The 17,780-nt window shown below is 46.9% G+C and overlaps 1 protein-coding gene across 1 annotated transcript; it reads left to right on the forward strand.

The window, feature by feature from the left end:
• Nucleotides 1-668: 668 nt before the first annotated feature.
• PIDD1 (p53-induced death domain protein 1) lies at nucleotides 669-16,669 on the forward strand. The gene is made up of 16 exons (XM_032748719.3): nucleotides 669-762; nucleotides 2,320-2,690; nucleotides 4,332-4,745; nucleotides 5,398-5,601; nucleotides 6,452-6,506; nucleotides 6,687-6,888; nucleotides 7,540-7,668; nucleotides 7,976-8,155; nucleotides 8,741-8,888; nucleotides 9,899-10,034; nucleotides 10,267-10,417; nucleotides 11,739-11,862; nucleotides 12,211-12,329; nucleotides 12,727-12,834; nucleotides 13,784-13,986; nucleotides 14,736-16,669. Exons 2-16 carry the CDS (start codon nucleotides 2,417-2,419, stop codon nucleotides 14,971-14,973), a joined length of 2,685 nt encoding a protein of 894 aa, XP_032604610.3. The 5' UTR covers nucleotides 669-762; nucleotides 2,320-2,416; the 3' UTR covers nucleotides 14,974-16,669.
• Nucleotides 16,670-17,780: the final 1,111 nt, after the last annotated feature.

Consider the following 17,780-nt stretch of genomic DNA (forward strand, 5'->3'; position numbering starts at 1 on the left):
GTAGTCAGTGGTTACTGGCTACTATGTGTAGGAAGAGGAATTTCCCTCAGCCATGCACAGCTTGCATCCAGAGTCCCAGAATGAATTTAGTTGGGAAGGTCTTCTGAGACCATCAAGTCCAACTTGTGACCAAACACCACCCTGTCAACTCGACCATGGCACTGAGTGCCACATCCAGTCTTTCCTTAAATGCTTCCAGAGACGGTGACTCCACCACTTCCCTGGGCATGTCGTTCTAATGCCTGAGCACCCTTTCTATGAAGAAATTCTTCCTGATGTCCAGCCTGAACCTGGACATCAGCTGGAGAGCATGTCCTCTCGTCCTGTCACTTGTTACTTGGGAGAAAAGGCAGAACCCCACCTGGCTACAAACCTCCTTTCAGGGCAGCCCCAGCTCTGCGCACTCTTAGGCTCGCAGCCCCTGCTCCATTTCTCTCCCTGGATTTGTATGGAACGAGCACAACCCCCGGAGCTGCCCGTGCCTCCCGCTCCCTTGGAGCCTAGGGGAGCCAAACGGGACGGGCTGCGGCGCCGTGGCCGCGGCCGTGTCGGGAAATCTCCTTTCGTGCCCTTGCTGTGGCAGCAGGAAGCCTGGATACGGTTCCCCATAGCAGCCGGCCGATGTCCCGCTGCCTCCAGCGCCTCCCCCGCGCCGTCCCGCCCCGGATCGCGGCGCGGCTCCCAAGAACTTTTCAGGAAGTGGCGGGCAGAGCCCTGCCCAGCCCAGCCCCGGCTGCCGAGTGCCGGGGCCGGTGCGGAGGGGTGAGAGCGGCGGGGCCGTGCTCGGCCGGGCACGGGGAGCGGCTGCGGCTGCTGCCGGGGCCTGGGCATCGGCGTGGGGTGACGGGCCGGGGCACAGCGTGCTGCGGGCAGCCCGGCCCGGCTGTGCGTGTCCGTGTGCGGGGTGTGTGAGTCCGTGTGCAGGGCTGTGTCCGTGTGCGGGGTGTGTGTGCGTGTGCGGGGTGTGTGTACGTGTGCGGGGTGTGTGTGTCCATGTGCGGGGTGTGTGTGTCCGTGTGCGGGGTGTGTGTCCGTGTGCGGGGTGTGTGTCCGTGTGCGGGGTGTGTGTGTCCGTGTGCGGGGTGTGTGTCCGTGTGCGGGGTGTGTGTGTCCGTGTGCGGGTGTGAGTCCGTGTGCGGGGTGTGTGTCCATGTGAAGGTGTGTGTTTCAGAGTGTCTGCAGCACCATGTCTACCCATGTCTGTTGCCCCCGAGGCCGCCTCTGTGGCTTCTGGATTTGCCCTCTGGTTCCTTCACCACTGACAGTTTTACAAAGCTATAGCTGATGGACTTTATTCTTACATGTGTCTGTAAGGGGGATATGTACATGTTGTGCACAATGTCTTTGTAAGAAATGCTCACCTTTATACTAAAGCAGTAGTTTCACTTTTATCCCATTGGCACTCAGTTTCTCAAACCAGGTTCAACGAGGACCCAGTACAATTTGTGAGCTGCCTCTGGGCTCTGCTTCCTCTTCTTCTTGCCTTTACATTTCTGTCCTTTCAGAGTGAGGCATTTCTGCTCCTTCAGGGGATGACGCCTACCCCAGACTGCTTTGGGAACATCAGTGCTGCCATGTCCCACAGGCTAACAGTAAAAGTGCTGCTCCTCAGGGTGTTGCTGGGGCATTATCTTCTTTCTGCTGGCCTTGGGCTTTAAAACCAAGTTTGTTCTAATTCTGCATCACTCAAAAGAAACTTCTATTTACCAGTTTGATCCATGGCAGGGTTAACAAAGAGCTCCTGATATTCACACCGTGAGCTAGTTTAATTGCCAAGCTCAGGAGGTGTTACTCCTGCACCACCAACATGCCTTTTCTAACCCTCTTGCTGCCCCTGTCACATTTTCTCTGCTGCCCTTTGTCCATTTGCTTTTATCCCATTGACACTGGGTTTCACAACCAGGTTTGATGAGGACCTGTCACAGTCTGTTAGTCACCTGTGGGCTCTGCTTCTGGCTCAGCTCTCCCTGCCCCAGCTTTCTTCTCTACTTGTAAAGCTTCCTAGTAAGGCATCTTGAAATCTGCATTAGGTGTAGGCATTTACATTTGTGTCTTTTAAAGTTAATATTGGTCTTTATTCTGATGGTGCATAATTGCTCCATTTCCTGCTGAGATGTTGGCTGGAAAAATTCAGAGGTTTTTCTCTAGGAGGAGAAGCCCCTGTGACATCTGTCATGCTGCATTTCTGTGCTCTTTGCCTCCAAAGCTTTCAGTAGCATGCATGTAATCTTTCCTACCATCTTGCTGTGATTATGAACTGTTTCCAGCCACTCTGGACTGGGGCAGAAGCCTTCATTGTGCACCTGTGTTCTTTTTCAGAGCCATCTTTGCTCCTCTCCTTGTCCCAGCTGCCTTGTGGTGCTGCCAGTGCCTGCCTGCCTGGCAAGTCAGAGCATGTCTAGACCCTGTGGATGAGATGCAGAAGATGGCAGAGCTGCTGGGGCTCAGGGATGAGTGTGAGGAGGGGACTGTGGGGGCTCCTGCCCTCGCTGGCTCCTGCCTTGCTGACAACAGACTGAACCTGGATGTTTATCCTGACGGCTGCCGCCGTTTCCTCCAGCTATTCAAGGAGCAACACAGAGAGGTGGTCCAGGTTGAGTTCCTCCGGCTCAGCAGCAACGATTGCCTCCTTGACACCACACTGGGCAGCCTTCCTCATCTGAAGCACCTGAAATCCCTGGTGCTTAAAGGTAAATTCCGGGGTCCATCGCCATCCAGCTTTTCTAGGCTCAGATTTTTTATCCTTCTCTCCATATCTGCAGGGCAAACTGTCCTTGGAAGTGTTTTGTTCCAGTGCCCCTTACCTCAGCTTTGGCTCAGCCTTGCTCAGAGCTGAATGCAGATTTCAACATGAGACAGCTTCTGGACTCTTATTTTCCTCCCTTTGTTTTTACAGCTGCCTGGGGACTGGGTTTTTGGAGTCTCGTTGGGTTGATGCTGCAGCATTTTCTATAGCCATTCTCTAGCAGAACAGCATTTTTGCAGTTATGCAAGAAGAGGGGGATTGAAAGGTGTTAAATCTTTTGGTGAATGTTCAGCCCCTATTTAGTCTTGCTTAGTGTAAGTTTAGCAAAGTTCAATACAGAACAGAAAATGTTGTTTGACATTTTATCTAAAGTAGGACACGGGGTGTGCATGTAATTTAGAAAAGTATGATAACTGTTAGAGCTATAAATATTAGATCATTCTTTGACTGTCTCATCAATTTATTGTGGTAGGACCTCAACACAATTAGTATTGTTTCTGTGTCAGACTGAATAAATTGCTCTTTGGGAGGTACAATTTTAAAAATAAATGAGAAAAAAAAGGGGGAGTTTTGGGGCAAAATTAAGGGTTCCAGCTGAAAACTCTAAGGTTTGTTTCTATATCTGTCATAAATTCTCATGTGAATAATTTGATTTGTGTTTTCCCCCTTTAGTAAGGTGGCAATAACAGCAGTACCCTTTATCAGTCTTGTTTTGTGAGATATACACACACCCTGAGCATTCTGAAGTGCAAAAAAGTAGTTCAGTAAGATCTTATGTACAAAGTGCAATGTGCCTATTTAGTTGTTCTCATTTTGTATCATTATGCAGCATAAAAAATATTTGGTGCCCTCTGCTGTATATGGATATAAATAGAAAACAGTAGAGAAGGAGTATGAAACAATGGATAAGTGGAAAAGTTTGGAAGTTTCCTTTTGTTTGCTCAAGTTATTTTCCACGGGTGCAGCCCTTCTCTAACTTGAGTGTCACAAGCTGGGATACGGAACTTTCATTCTTCACTCTCTGTGCTGTCTGCCTACAAAATACTGAATTACCTACTTCCCCCCACCGCATTTTCACTGCTCTTTCCTCAGATGTGCCCCCCAATCTTGCAAGGGTAGGTATCAGTCATCAGAGCTGTTTCCTTCTCAACAGCATGGATAAATCATTGAGGGCAAGGACTATTTCCTTGATCCAGAAAGTCTTGTGTGTTGGCCACTGGTAGTGAGGAAGAAGTGAGGAAGAAGAGTGGTAGGCTTGGAGGTATATGGGCCATCCTGCTGAAGTGTGGTAAATGTGTGGGGTGGCCTGGCTCGTTCTGAGCTTTCACTCCAGATGTGTTGAGCAGAGCTGTACTGGTTCACTGTGGCATCTCCTGATTTCATAACAGCTCTTCACTGTTACACCCTTTTCACTGATCAGGAAACAGGCACGGAGCAGAAAACACACTTCTGTGAGCACTTTGTGATTAGTGCTGCTCATTGTTATCAGTAACTCCCAATCTTGTGGATCTCTGTGCTGAGTCTCACATGAGGCTGGTGAGCTCTCCTGGTAGCATACTGACCTCTTCCATTTCCCTCCACCAAGGTGGCCTTGCTAGGGATGAGTTTGGTTCCTATCAGCATGGCTCCCTGACAAGCTTGCCACCAGACTTTGGGAACCTCAGGTGTCTTACCCACCTGGATCTCAGCTTCAATAGACTCTCCACCTTGCCGAGCTGCATTCTCCACCTCCCCAGCCTCCGTGTGCTCCTGGTGAGCCACAACAGCCTGGTGACACTTCCTGAGGACTTTGGCTCTCTGAGTAAACTGACTTTCTTCTCTGCAATGAAAAATCAGCTGAAAGACTTACCTCAGAGCATTGGGGAGCTGTCATTGCTGCAGGATCTGGATCTCTCAGAAAATGCTTTGGAACTGCTCCCTGAAGAAGTTGGGAATCTGCACAACTGCACAGAGCTGGATCTCTCTGGGAATCGCTTATTAAGCATCCCAGAATCCCTAGGTATGTATTTTATTGGGGAAGAGAAGGACATGGGCTTGGCCAAGCTTTTGGTACAACCTCTGAGACTCTTGGTCTCTATCCCCAGAGCTGTTAGCATAAACCATTTTATATTGGAGCCAAATGGAAGGGGTATCCAGAAGGATCCTTCTTGTTTCAGTCAGTGCCTTTGAGCATTAACAACTCTGGATCACAGAGCATGGAAACTTCCTGTTTCTGTGAATCATCGACACTGCTGAAATTTCAATACCATTTATAATGACTGAGGATCTGGCCTGGCTGGTTTTGGGTTGATGGGATGAGAATCTGGGCTTGAAATCACACTGTCCAGTGTGGACCAGTCCACAGAACTGGGCCCTGACTTCTGCTGGCCAGCATCCTGGGTCCTGTATTACTTTGTGACCAAGGCTGCTTTTGCTGCTGTTACAGAATTGTCTTACTTGTAGCTGAAAAGGAGAGGGCAGAGGAGGCTGTGTTGCCTCTCGGCTAATTCCTCGCACTCCTTTATTTTGTGAACTAAAGAGATGTTAAGCTTTTGTGCTTTCCCCTCATTATGTGCGTGTTTACATGGGCTGAGGAGAGAGAGAGGGTTGGAGCTGATACGCAATGCAATTAACAGCACGGATGGGGGGTCACTTCTTGTTCCAACCTGCAGCCAATTTGAAGTCTCTGCGTCGGCTGCATCTCCACAGCAATCTCCTGGTGACAGTCCCTGCCTCTCTTGCCAGCCTGCCCAACTTGTCCAGACTTGATCTGCAGAACAACTGCCTCCGTGCCATCCCTGCTGAGATCCAGGCCCTGCCTTTCGTGCACGTCCGAGGCAATCCTTTGGGAGAAACGGAGCCATCCCCGCAGGCTGGTAATTGCAAGGCTTCTGCTGCTGTGTGCTCTGCCCAGCTGTTCCCTCACTCAGCCCAGCAGGGTGTAGATGGGTTTGGATTAGAGAAGACAAGCAGAGGGGAATCAGTTCAGCAGTTATTTCTCTGGAATAATTATTAATTTGTAAGGATACAGACAGTATTAGTTATGTCTTTATGAGGCCTATACCAGTCTGAAGGGCTCAGAGGTCCCTGGAATTGGGCTTTCTTGGTAGGGTTTCACAGTGGAAGTAAAAATGGGACTCACAGGAAACAGATCAGGAAAGGTCCCTAAAGGGGTCCAGCCTTCTTAGCAGAGGTGAGCACCAGTTCCTGGACTTGCTGCTTGGCCCTAAGGCTGTGGTGGCTCATACTAGAACCTCAGAGAACAGCAAGAGGTCATTCTGTGCAGTTGCCTCCTGCTTTCCTGAGGTTCACAGGCTGCAGAGGAGCAGCTCTTTGTCCAAGAGGAAGGTGATGAAATGAGCACTATTCTGAGCAGGGTTTCCCAATGGTGCTCATGTTCACAAGAGCAGGCACTGATTCCCAGGATGGTTCCAGGCAATCAAACATGGCCCTGGGAGCTGCAGAGGAAAACGGAAATATTTTTGGATTCCCTCTGCTTCTGAGTTTCCCTGGGGGAGAGCCAGCATTTTCAGTATGTCCTGGGACCTCGAGGCCACATGCCATCCTCTTGCTACAGTGTGTTCTGGGGCCCACTGCAGTGTGACCATGGTTCCATTAGCAACTTCTGTCAGATTAGGATTAAGCCAAAACTGATCAACCTTTCTTTGTCTACCTTGGTTTAAGTAACCTCTGTCTCCTTCTCCTACCCAAATCTTATTGCCACAGATAAATCCAGTACCAGAAGGCTAAAAAGACTCTTCCTTGCATCAGGAGAGGGCAGGTAAGCCTCTGTTATTAAGAATTTATATTACAGACAAGGGGTGTGGTGGGTATTGCAGGAATGTATAGGAGCCTTTAGCCTCAATAGGTCAGTGAAACACAAGTGTGAGATTCTTCTGTTGGTTTTTGGAGGGCAGAAGTCACTGCACTATGTCATAAATTCATGCATGTCTTCTGGAAGCTTTACTGTCGCCTCTGAAGGCTGCAGAGTGGTCCTGGCCTGTGGCATCCATTTCTACTTTCCGCCGGGGGCTGCCTCTGATCCTGTGCGGATCCACTTCCGATCCCTCACGCCGGATCCACAGTGGGTAAAGCTGAGACACCATGATGTCCTGCTCAGTAGAGTCCTGGAGCTGCAGCCTCATGGGGTCCAATTCCAGCAGGTGAGGATACACCCAGGTCACCTGCTGATGAATTTGCCTTCGCAGTAGCTCAGTAGAGTCTTCTGAGAGTGCCTTTTGGGGCCTATGAGACAGTTACCCCCATCCCTGGTGCTTTTAAGTAGCTGCAGGACTGCCTCTCAAAGAAGCCCTGCTGCAGAGAGAAAGGACACAGCCTCTGATACTGTGCTGATCTGGCATCTTTGCCTTCCCCACTGCTCCTGATTGAGCTGAGCTATAACCTTTCTCACTCACATCCCCCCTGCTCTACCAGAGGATAAGTCTAGCATCTGGCCTTAGCCTGAAAAGAGAATGGTTTGCATCCTTCTCTAAGAGTCTGATCGTATGGTTTACTTTGAAGCTGGGGAGTAGTCACACCACCTACCAGCCCCATCATGGCTGACAGCAGCTCACTGCAAAAGTTGCTTTGCCCTTTCTGCTCAGAAGCTGCTGAACCTTTCCTGCCATCACAGTCCATAGCAGACTTGACATTTCCTATCGCCTCCCCAGAGACTGCAGGGAAGAGCAGATTCTTTGATTCCCTGCATACAGGCCATGTTCTGCCCTCCCTCGTCTGCATGGGAAGCCACAGTGCAGAGCTAGCCTTGGTTTTATCCTTTCAGTTGGTGTCTCACAGGAATGCTTTTTTGCCAGGAGGTGCATATCTGGATGCCATATATCTCACCTCAAACCCCTCACAAGCATGAGGTCGTAGTTCGGACCTTCAGTGGGCAGAGCTGGAATGATCTGAAAACAAGAGTGAAGCAGAAGAGAAAATCAAAGGTGAGCAGATTGAAATTACCAGTGACACACTTTGCTCCTGTTCCCCTCTTTGGTTGTGCCCAGCCAAGAGTGAACCTATTTGAAATATCTCATGAGCTGTGTTTTGACAAGCTGCAATAAAATGTAGTGGATTTCAGCTCCAGGTTTCCTCCCTAATGGAGATGTGTCTCCTGAAGTTGATGAGTTGCATCCTGCCATGCTTCATCCCTGATCTAGGACTTTCTTCTGCTTGGCTGGTACTCATTTTCCTGCCTTTATTGTATTAAGTTATATGCCTATATGTTTTCTTCTTTGTCCTCTGTCACAGAAGTGTGTGGCCCACTGTTGTGTCCTTCACTTCTCTTGGTTCCTTGTTGTGTCTCGACTTGTGCAAAATGAATGCAAAGTGCCAGCAGAGGGGACATTGCTCTTTTCCAGCGTGGATCCAAACATCAAAGTGATCTTTCCTCCTGGAGTCACCAAAGAGCCTCGTAGTGTCAAGCTGCAGGTATGCATGCTTTTTGGTGAGCTCTGGTGCAGCTGTTTTCTCGTGTTCAGTACAGAACCAAGCAGAGATGTCTGCCCTAGGGTAATTCATGTCTAGATGTGGTTGCTTCATGGGCTGACCCATCTCAGATCACCTTCTCTCTTCACTTCCCTGCAACATGGGCCTTGCTCTGTGCTGCCCTGTGTGGGAAAGGGATCTCCAGCAGACCAGCAGGTAGCTGCTGTGAAGGGAACACAAAAATATTTTGCCTCTTTTTCCCTTGCAAAACTAACCCTAGGAAAACAGCTCAGTGAGAATTCGGGGTGGTGGGGGAATCTAATGTGGATCTAATTCTAAAATCACCTCACTAAAATTAATTGTTCTGTAGAACTGCTAGAAGCTCTTGTAGCACTTTAAGTCCATCCCAGCCCAACAGGTTGCCAGACTTAGGCTAAGATTCACTGTGCTTTATTTCTCAGTAAATAAATCCTGCTGGGCCCTGCAGCAAAAGCAGCATTTACCTGCTGGGTACTGGAGGAACTGGGTGAGCAGTGTGGGAATTTAGTGCCTGACTGCTCTGCTCACAGTGCTGTCTGCCACATCCAGGTGCTGCCAGTCTCTGCAGAAGAGATACAGGAAATCACAGCCAATGCAGGGTGTAGAGCCAGTCCCCTGCTCTACCTCTCCCAGGACTCCACGGTGGATTTTCTCAAGCCAGTGAGAATTCAGCTGCCTCTTCCACCCGGGGTCACAGGTCAGTTTATTCCCAAAATTGACAAGGGGAAATGCCGTATTTGGAAAACCACAAAAGGGAAGAGATAATTTTATTTGCCTCTCCTGTTGTTAATAAAGCTTGCTGCTTTTCCTGCAGGAGCAGCAAGGTGTGTCCGTTGACTATGTGGTGGTGCAGAGTGGTGGGAGCTGAAGGTAGTTCATGTCCATCAGATCAGGGCTGGGGTTCACAGACAAGCTGGGAGAATGGTCTTGTCAAAAGGATTTCTCTGCCAAACCACATGTGTATTTTAACTGCTGGTTTTACTATGGTGGATTGGAGAGGCACTCCTGCCCACTGAGGAGATGTATTGCAAAAGGGCTTTGATTCATGACTGGGAATAGCTTGAAGCAAGAAATGAACGTGGTGCTCCAGGGGTCTGCTTTCTCTTTTCCTTGCATATGAATCAGGTGCTGAGCCATTGCATTTAAAAATGTATGACTGTATGTATGATTGTATACTGAGCCACATCCCACTCTGAAAACTGCTAAGAACAGCCTCAGTGATGCCAGGGATTCTTCTGTTTGCTGAGTACCCTTAGTCTCCTTACTCCTATTTTCTTGATTGACCTCTCCTGGTTTTCTTGTGAAGAAATACGTGGCCTTCATTAGTACATCACCTGGCATTTGTATGCCTGAAGTGCATCAAGGTTGAAAAGTCTATTAGATATACATGAGAAAGAAATAGTACTTAATTAATAACCCTAGATTTTAGTGATGAGAATTGTCTAATGAATCTGTTGGTGGGAATGAGCACTCTATCATTTTAACTCTGCATATTTTGTCAGAATATCCCAAAACCAATGGGATAGCTTGGTCCTTTTATTGCTGCTCTTCTTTGACCAAAGTTCAGTCCTGGATGCTGAAGAGAAGGCTGTGAACCTTTATTTGGTGGCTTTAAAAAGTAAATCACTCAAACCTGTGGCTGGATTTGTAAAGCCATGAATAAAGGTTTCTGCTCATATAGCATCTCTTGATCATTGGTCTCTTTAGGGCTAAATTTGGATCGGTCAAGGCTGCATATACTCCATGGTGACCTGGAGGGCCAAACCTGGAATGATATCACCAGTGAGGTGGTGCTGGAATTCACCCATCTTTATGCAGTGTTTGAAGTCACTCACTTCTCCTGGTAAGTGCAGGATTAGTCCTGAGGAAAAGATGGGATGTTCCTCTGCCTTGTTTTTCCAACACTCTGACCAGAGACCATGACATTAACTCTATCTGTTCCCTTTCCCTTTTGCAAGTCAGGCCCAGCATAGCACTTAGTCTCTACCTGTCTTTCTTTCCAATTGTGTGGGTGTGGCACTGCACCTTTCTCTGGGTAGGGTTGCTCCTTTTTTTTTTAAATTCCTTGTCTCCAGGTACTGGCTGTGGTACACCACCAAGACCTACATTGGAGGCATTGCCAAGAAGGTCTATGAGCGCCTGCGTCTGTACCAGGTGAACTTCATAGCGCTGCAGAGGAAGAGGGATCCCGAGCAAGTCCTGCTACAGTGTGTCCCCAAGCACAAGGTCTGATTTGGGTTGCACTGCCTTGCTCCTGAGCTTCCCAGACTTCCCTTTGTAGGATGTGAAGGCAGCAGTGCACCAAACAGTCCTGTTTACTGCCCCAGAGTCGTGGCTGGGGAATGCTGTCACCACACTGTTGGTGCTGTGATACTGACTCACAGGGAGCTGGGGGAAGAGAAAAACTCATTCTAGCATTGATTTCCTCCCCTGCAAACTCTGAGGACTGGGCTGCTAAAATCAGCTGAACCACAGTTACTGGCCATGTATATGCTATTATAATCCAGCAAACATGAGGTAAAACATGTTGCCTTAAGTTTAAGTTAAAGTTTACATGTCACTTGTCTGACGTAGGCTAGTGGTGTGGGCAGCAGCAGTGCTTTGTTTTCAGCTGGAGTGGTTAGAAATGGTAATTTTCCTTATGTTCTCGCTGTTCTCAGTTCAAGCACTTGAACAGAATATATGAGCACTCCTTAATCTGCTTTAATGCAACATCAGGTTAGTTTATGCAATGAGTATGGGCTTATCTGGCTGACTTTGTCAAGAAGGAGATGGGAAGTGCTCACTCATTCTCTTCTGCTGCCTCTTCCTGGGGGTATCAGCCCTCAGCAGTGCAGTTTCAGATTAGTGTGAGTGTGCAGCTGTGGAGAATGTGTTCCTTGGCAGGCAGTACAGCTTGGTGAAGTGAGGGTTATTTTATCAGACTGCCACTACTGGGCTGCATATCCAGCTCTACATAATTCTCTACTCTGGTTGCTCCTTCTCTTCACCTGTGCTCCTGTATTGAACTGACCTGTGGACACAAGCATCTGCAAGGATTTTTTATATTGGGTTCGGGGCTAAAACTGACTCCAGATGAGGCATCAATGACATTCGGAGTGAGATTGTTTGGGTTGGTTGTTTGGGTCTGTCTGTAATCCTGCTGGGAATGGTCATGGAGTGAGAGAGGTTTACTGTTACAAATAGCAAGAAAGAAGAATCTAACCTGACTCTTGCACTGCCACTGTGATCACAGGCTACAAAGCCAAAATGAGCTTTCTGGTGTCCTCAGCTGTGTGCTGTTGTAGCATGTGTCTTTTTGCAGTGAAAATGTATTTGAACAGTGAGTGGGATATGGTAGCAAGTAAATCCCTCCTTGTCTCTAAAGCTGAAAAGACGTGTTTAAAAGATAGAGACAGCACTGAAAATTTTTATGGGTCTTTGTTCATTTGTTCACATCCTTTTCATGTAAAATAGTCTTCCCTGTTAAAGGTGAGAGGAACATCATGGGTATAGAAACATGGGTTGGTCAGATGTGCTTCTGACCAAACACTGTCTTCCTTGTCAGGTTGACCCAGTGCTGAGGAAGCTGCAGGACCGCTATCGAGGACCTGAGCCATCTGACATGGTGGAGATGTTTGAGGGAGAGCAATTTTTTGCAGCTTTTGAGCGAGGCATCAGCATTGACATGGGTATGGCAGTACTGGGCTCATTCTGCTCCTACCAACCTCCCTCTTGTCCTGCTCTGGCCCTAGATGTGTTTCTGCTGTGGGTTGTACTCCTCTATGGTGTTCCTCTCTGTCTCCACTCGCCCACTACTCACAGCAGCCAGCCCCTGGATATTGAACTTGTCACATTCTCTGATCACATAACCTTTCTGTCTACTTTTCCTTATGAAAGTGCTGTTTGCAGACTTTTATTTCTTCTCATACTCTTGTAAACCTGCAGAGGGCAATAGCCAGGCGGGTTTATTTTTATGACTGATCTGCTTCTGCACACTTTTCTGCACAAGTTGAATGCTTCCTGTCTTCTCTGCACAGATCGCCCTGACTGCGTGGATGGACGTCTCTCATTTGTTTTTTACTCCCACTTGAAGAACATGAAGGAAATCTATGTGACCTCCCCTGTGGACAGAAAAGGCCAAGCTGTAAAAGGCCAGGTGAACAACGAGTTACACTGACTTCTTGTTTCCTCCTTCATCATTGCTTTTACAGTACTCATAATAATCTCTGAGTGCTGGACATAACTCTTTTCCTACCCTCTTTTTCTGGCTTTGCATTTCACTGACTAAACTCTGAATAATCAGAAGTGTAATCTTGAAGGATCACTCATCACTTAACTGTCTGACTTACATTCCTGCCCTTCATTTTTGGGGTGCTGGCAGAAAGTCCAGCCTTTATGGCAGAACCTCAGTGCTCCTCCCAGTTACACATAATTTGTGGGCTGAGGATAGATGAGAATGCTGAATTCATTCTTTCCCAAATGGAAAAGACATGGTGCCAGTAGGCTGGGCCACTGTGTTTGAATCAGAGCCTTACTGCTTTCTCTTTGCAAAGGTCTCCTTCTACCGAGGGGCAGTTCCAGAGAGCATCCCTGAAGATGCCAGCAGGAGGAGAAAAGGCCCAGACTCCCTCTGGCTTGCTACTCTGCCCATCAAACTGCCTGTGAGTTGTCTCCTACAGAAAAACTAATCTAGATGGGGGCAAGAGCATGGCATTTCTGCTCAACTAATTTTGTTTCCTCCATGAGAAGGCATGCAATGAATGACCACAAGAAATAGCTGCCCAGCCGTGTCATGGTGGAGATTTTGAACTCCCTGTGAGCGAGCTCTTCTGAAACGAGAACATGAACAGCTGGGAGTGGTCTCAGCACTCCTGTTCATCTTGCCTGTCAAGCAGAGGCTTGTTGGATGGCGGTCAGAGTCAGAGAGGGTGGATCCTTTGAATAAATGAGAATGTAGTGCGCAAGGGAGCTTGTTGTAATTAAGGGAAGTGTCTGTTTTGTTTATAAATTTCTTAGTCACACAGCTCATGCAGCAGGAAAAAAGAAAGGAATAGGATGAGGTAGTTATGGTGGATTTGAAATAGACATTGAGTGTAGGTATTCTGCTGTGAGCTTTAAAGGCTGGGCTGTATGTAACAGTGAGAAATGCAACTTTTGCTCACGGAATTTAAGTAACATTTGAGAAGCCTAAGACAATAAATACCTTGGTAGGCTGAATACTTCCCTTCCGATCACGTGTGATGATCTCACATCCCTTTCTGACACATGCAACCTCAACTACAAACCTAGACTAAGTGCTCTCTTACTGCTGAGGCAAATGTGCTTCAGGGATGTGGCTTATTTTAAACTGCTCTGTAAATGCAGGAAAGGAAATTTCCGATGTGAGCTATGACTATGAGCATTACGGTTTGATATTTTCCTGAGGCAGCGAGCATTGCTGGTCACTGCCAATGTCAGTCCTCCTTGCTTCTTACAGCCTGACCCTTCAGCCACAAGTACTTCCTTTCTCCCCAGTAGAAGGAAGGAGATGTCACTGTGGAGACTGAGTGGCCAGACACTGTCTTCTACGAAAAGAAAGAATGTTCTTTCTCTGTCTTCTTTGTGACACAGCAACTGAAAGCCCGGGATGAGAACCCCGGTCCCCTGTATGGCTTCTCCTTCCCTCCCTTGAACCTGGGCAATGCTGAGACTGGGTACCTGACACAGGCAAACCTGCTGAGCATTGCTAGGCGTGTGGGAGCTGACTGGCAGAGCATCGGCCTCAACCTGGGCCTGACCTACCAGCAGATTGAGCGCATAGGATACAATAACAGGTGAGAACAGGACACAGTAATCAACAGTGATGCATTATATATGTCTGTCCATCCATCTGCAGTGTCATAGTATTAATCAATGCTTGTCTGGTTGAAAGTTCTTCCACTGTAATTGTTTCACTGGATTTAAAATGGGTTGACTAATGGTTCTTCTGGAAATAATACCTTTTATAATGGGAAACTGATTTTGTTCTCTTGCCATTATAAAATAAAATTTTTTGTTTGAAAAACAAAATCGGGAAATAGCAAACCTGATGAGCTTTGTAGTTCAGCTGAGTTGCATTCCTGTTTTGTTCTGTGATCAGATTCCTGGCCAGCCTCCATCTCTTACAAAGAAAAATTATCTATGGCTTTAATAGTGAATATAATTGTTATTCAAAAAGAGCTTGTGGTACATCACGGGACATGCAGTCTGACCAAAAAGCCAAAGCAGTAGGAGAGAATTAGACTTGTTATGATCAAACTGGTGTTCCTATGAGGAAATTATATTCAAGAGCAGAATGCCTTAATTTGATCCTTCTATTAGGAAAAATATTCTATAGAGAAACATTCATGCAGGAAACATTCATTTTATAGAGAAGCATTCATGCAACACCTGTATGCTGGGTAGGAAAGAGGGAGGCCCACTGAGTGCTTTGTTTCTGGATGGCTTCTTTAAGGCTCTAGCCATGGCTGGGACCTAGGTAAGGTCTCTGGTTTGCTACTCAGGAGAGCGTGTTGGTTACTTGTGTCTTTCGTCCTTTCTTCAGAGAGGACCTCAACAAGCAGATCCTGGACATGCTTTTCTCGTGGGCTCAGCAGAACTCAGAGGATCCCAACTGTGTGAGCAAGCTGATTACAGCCATGAAAGAGAGCGGCCGCCAGGACATCGCTGATGAGGTTGAAGCCATCATTGAGCTGGGGCGGCAGAAATACAGCGAGTCCATCCGCCGGCTGGGCCTGGAGCAGGAGAGCAGCACTGAGGACTCTGCAATAGCTATGATGTAGCACCTAGCAGAGAAAAATGGTGTTTCAATGGAACCTCTCTGTGTACCCAGAGTGATGGCGCCTGGGGACTGCTCCCTCCTCAAGGGCCAGCGTCTTCCTGAGGAGCTGGGCATTGATTCTCTCGGGTGTGTACTCACATGCCACTTCTGCCAATGCCAGGAAGTTTAGAGTGCATTTATGAACCTTTTTTCTACTTTCACTTTGTGACTTTGAACTTCAGCTTTCAGAAACATGGAGAAATTTAGAGACTGTAATGTCTGTCTGTCAGCTGAGTAGTGGCTTAAGTAGTGTTTGATGAGTTAACACTCATGTTACATGTATTTATTTATAACTTATTCCTGAAACTGGAAGCACTGGGTGTGAGCATTTGGGATCATTTGTGCTCCACTGCTTGATAGGAGAGTGGAGATGCACTCATGTTATGAAGGCCTGTGATGTGTTGGGGACTGTTCAGCCATTTCTGTTAATGATGCGTTCTGCTCACATGAAAATGTGAACTGTACTCTCCATGAAAATGTTTTCTATTTTTTTCCTAATCTCTTCTAGTTCCCTTAAGTCCAAACAAAACCTAAGTATTTGTGGGGAAGAAAGAAGAAACCGATTCTAGAAAAATTACTCTTTTGGTTTTGGTTTTGCTCCAAAAGCTATCATGAAACAAATAGCCTGCTGCACCTGCAAGTACCTTTTTAGACGACACTTACATACTGCTGGTCTTGGACAAAGTTCCAATTTTATTTTAAAAAAAAGTAAAAATCCATTACCTGTTCTGAGAGACTTTCATTTAGGTGAAATTAAAATTTCCCTTGCAGTTTCCAAGGGGTAGTCCTCACATCTTCCCAATGAAATGTGACTGTGTAGTGGTGAAGGTGTGATCCCTCTTGAATTTTGGTGAAAATCATGACATTAATTTGCACTTTAAAAACTGGTCTGACCAGATGTGATATAAGGCACTGTTGTGTGTTTGGCACAAACTATGCTGAGCTAACTTCCCAGTTTTTCAGCCTGAATATCTTGTATAAGGCTGGAAACATTTGCTGGTTTTTAGCTGCTCAATGATTTTGGAAAATTGCATGCAAGCTTTTTGAAAGACTACTGTCATTTAAATAAATTCAAGTCTTTCAAGACAGGTTTGAATTCAACATAACTCTCTAAACATTACTTAAGGGACTGTTCTTAGTCTGAAAAAACAAAAAAACAAAAATGTATTTCAAAATGCCAGGTTGCTCCACCCAAAGTCAACGTGCAGTTGCAGGTTGGATAAATCTTGGCATTTTCTTCCCCTCCTGAAGAATCATCGGTGACTTCCTTGATGCTGCTTCAGACCTGCCATCAATATTATGGAAAGAGAGGCATAAAATCTTTCGGCTTTTCCTCTCATTTAAGGCTGTTCTAACATCTCAGGCTACAGAGTGCTTACTGTCCAGTCCAGAGCACTGGAGAAGGACTTGCAGATTTGAGTTGTCACCTTGGGCCTAGGGACATCCACAGATTCTTAGGTTGTGCTGCCCCAAGTCTCATGCTGGGTTCAAGGCAGCAGTGCTCTTTTGAATGTACATTTTCTCTTGTATTTTGTGTCATATGTTATTGTTTGTAACTTTCATAGATACCAACAAGGTATTTGTTCTTTCCTCCAGTTTTGGAGAGATGCATTTGAGCATATTGCTCTCACTGGGAATAAAATCAGCACTTAACTGTTTCACAGCATGGTCTGCTATTCCTTAAATGCCTTGGGTTAGATGGAGACTGGTTTCTTTACACCTGCTGGCAGGAGAACACAGGTGAGCTTGGCTGTGCTGTGCAGAAATGGGAGAATAGCTCCTGTTTGGATACTGCTGGTTGCAAAGCACAGGACAGACTGCAGCTGAGTTTATGGTGTCCCTGGAGGGTGGCTTTTCTGCAGTGGGACTAGACCAGAAAACACAACATTCAGGGAATGAGCTGAGGCTCAGGTGGAGCAGATCTAGAGAGCAACAAGGCTAATCTAGAAGGGACAGTGCATAGGATAAGCCTGTCCTCTGGTGAAGGTGCAGGAGGAGTCTACAGGAAGCACAAGGTAGCATCCACAGCTACAATAGAATGAAGCCTGGCTGCACTTAGCTTTCCATTTGCGATAGTCAGACCAGAGCTGAGTTAGGCAATGCTGGAATAAAGGATAGGTAGACTGAACTCTGTGGAATACTCATCCAGGCATCAGCAGAGCTACAGTTCTGGAAAACAGCTTGGTATCAAGAGAGAGGAAGAAGAGTGCCAGGTTTTCAGGTTTCTCTCACAGTGGTCTGGAGCCAGGCCAGGCAAAAGCAGATACCAAGCCTTAGACAGTGCCATCAGTAGAACAGTTCTCCAGGATTTGGGCTGACAACTTAAGGAAAGGTAAGTACTGTACCCCAGACAAGGATTGTTATCTCCAGTCTTTCCTGCTGAGCCGTAGCCTCCTTGCATGCATCTGCCTTTCTCCTTGGAGTGACACCAGAGCAAGCACCCAGCTGAGGACACCGAGGTGCAGCGGGAAATCAGAGCAGGTGTTCAACTCGTCTTTCCTCAGCTGACTTGGCAGCAAATATTTCAGCTGGAAGAGAGTCAATGGAAAACATTCTTTTGAGGTGTGTTGTCTTTATCAATAATCTCTTTGAGGCACAGTAAGTCTTTCATAAGCCTGTAACTACTATGGCTGGTAACAGTTGCAGTAGATGGTTGAAACAGCAAAAGAAATAACTAACCTGGCATTTATCTTTTGAATCAAAATATGGCATTCCTTTCTGACTTCTGTCATGAATTCATCACATACTGGAGTAGTATCATTCCCTTTC

The sequence above is a fragment of the Taeniopygia guttata genome, chromosome 5 (assembly GCF_048771995.1).
Source record: "Taeniopygia guttata chromosome 5, bTaeGut7.mat, whole genome shotgun sequence".
Taxonomy (NCBI): domain Eukaryota; kingdom Metazoa; phylum Chordata; class Aves; order Passeriformes; family Estrildidae; genus Taeniopygia; species Taeniopygia guttata.

Excerpts from the sequence above, each read along its gene's own strand:
- PIDD1 (XM_032748719.3), top strand. The coding sequence starts at position 2,417 with ATGCAGAAGATGGCAGAGCTGCTGGGGCTCAGGGATGAGTGTGAGGAG. Across the intron at positions 4,746-5,397 it reads AAGCATCCCAGAATCCCTAG|CCAATTTGAAGTCTCTGCGT; the intron begins GTATGTATTTTA and ends TCCAACCTGCAG. Across the intron at positions 8,156-8,740 it reads CTCGTAGTGTCAAGCTGCAG|GTGCTGCCAGTCTCTGCAGA; the intron begins GTATGCATGCTT and ends TGCCACATCCAG.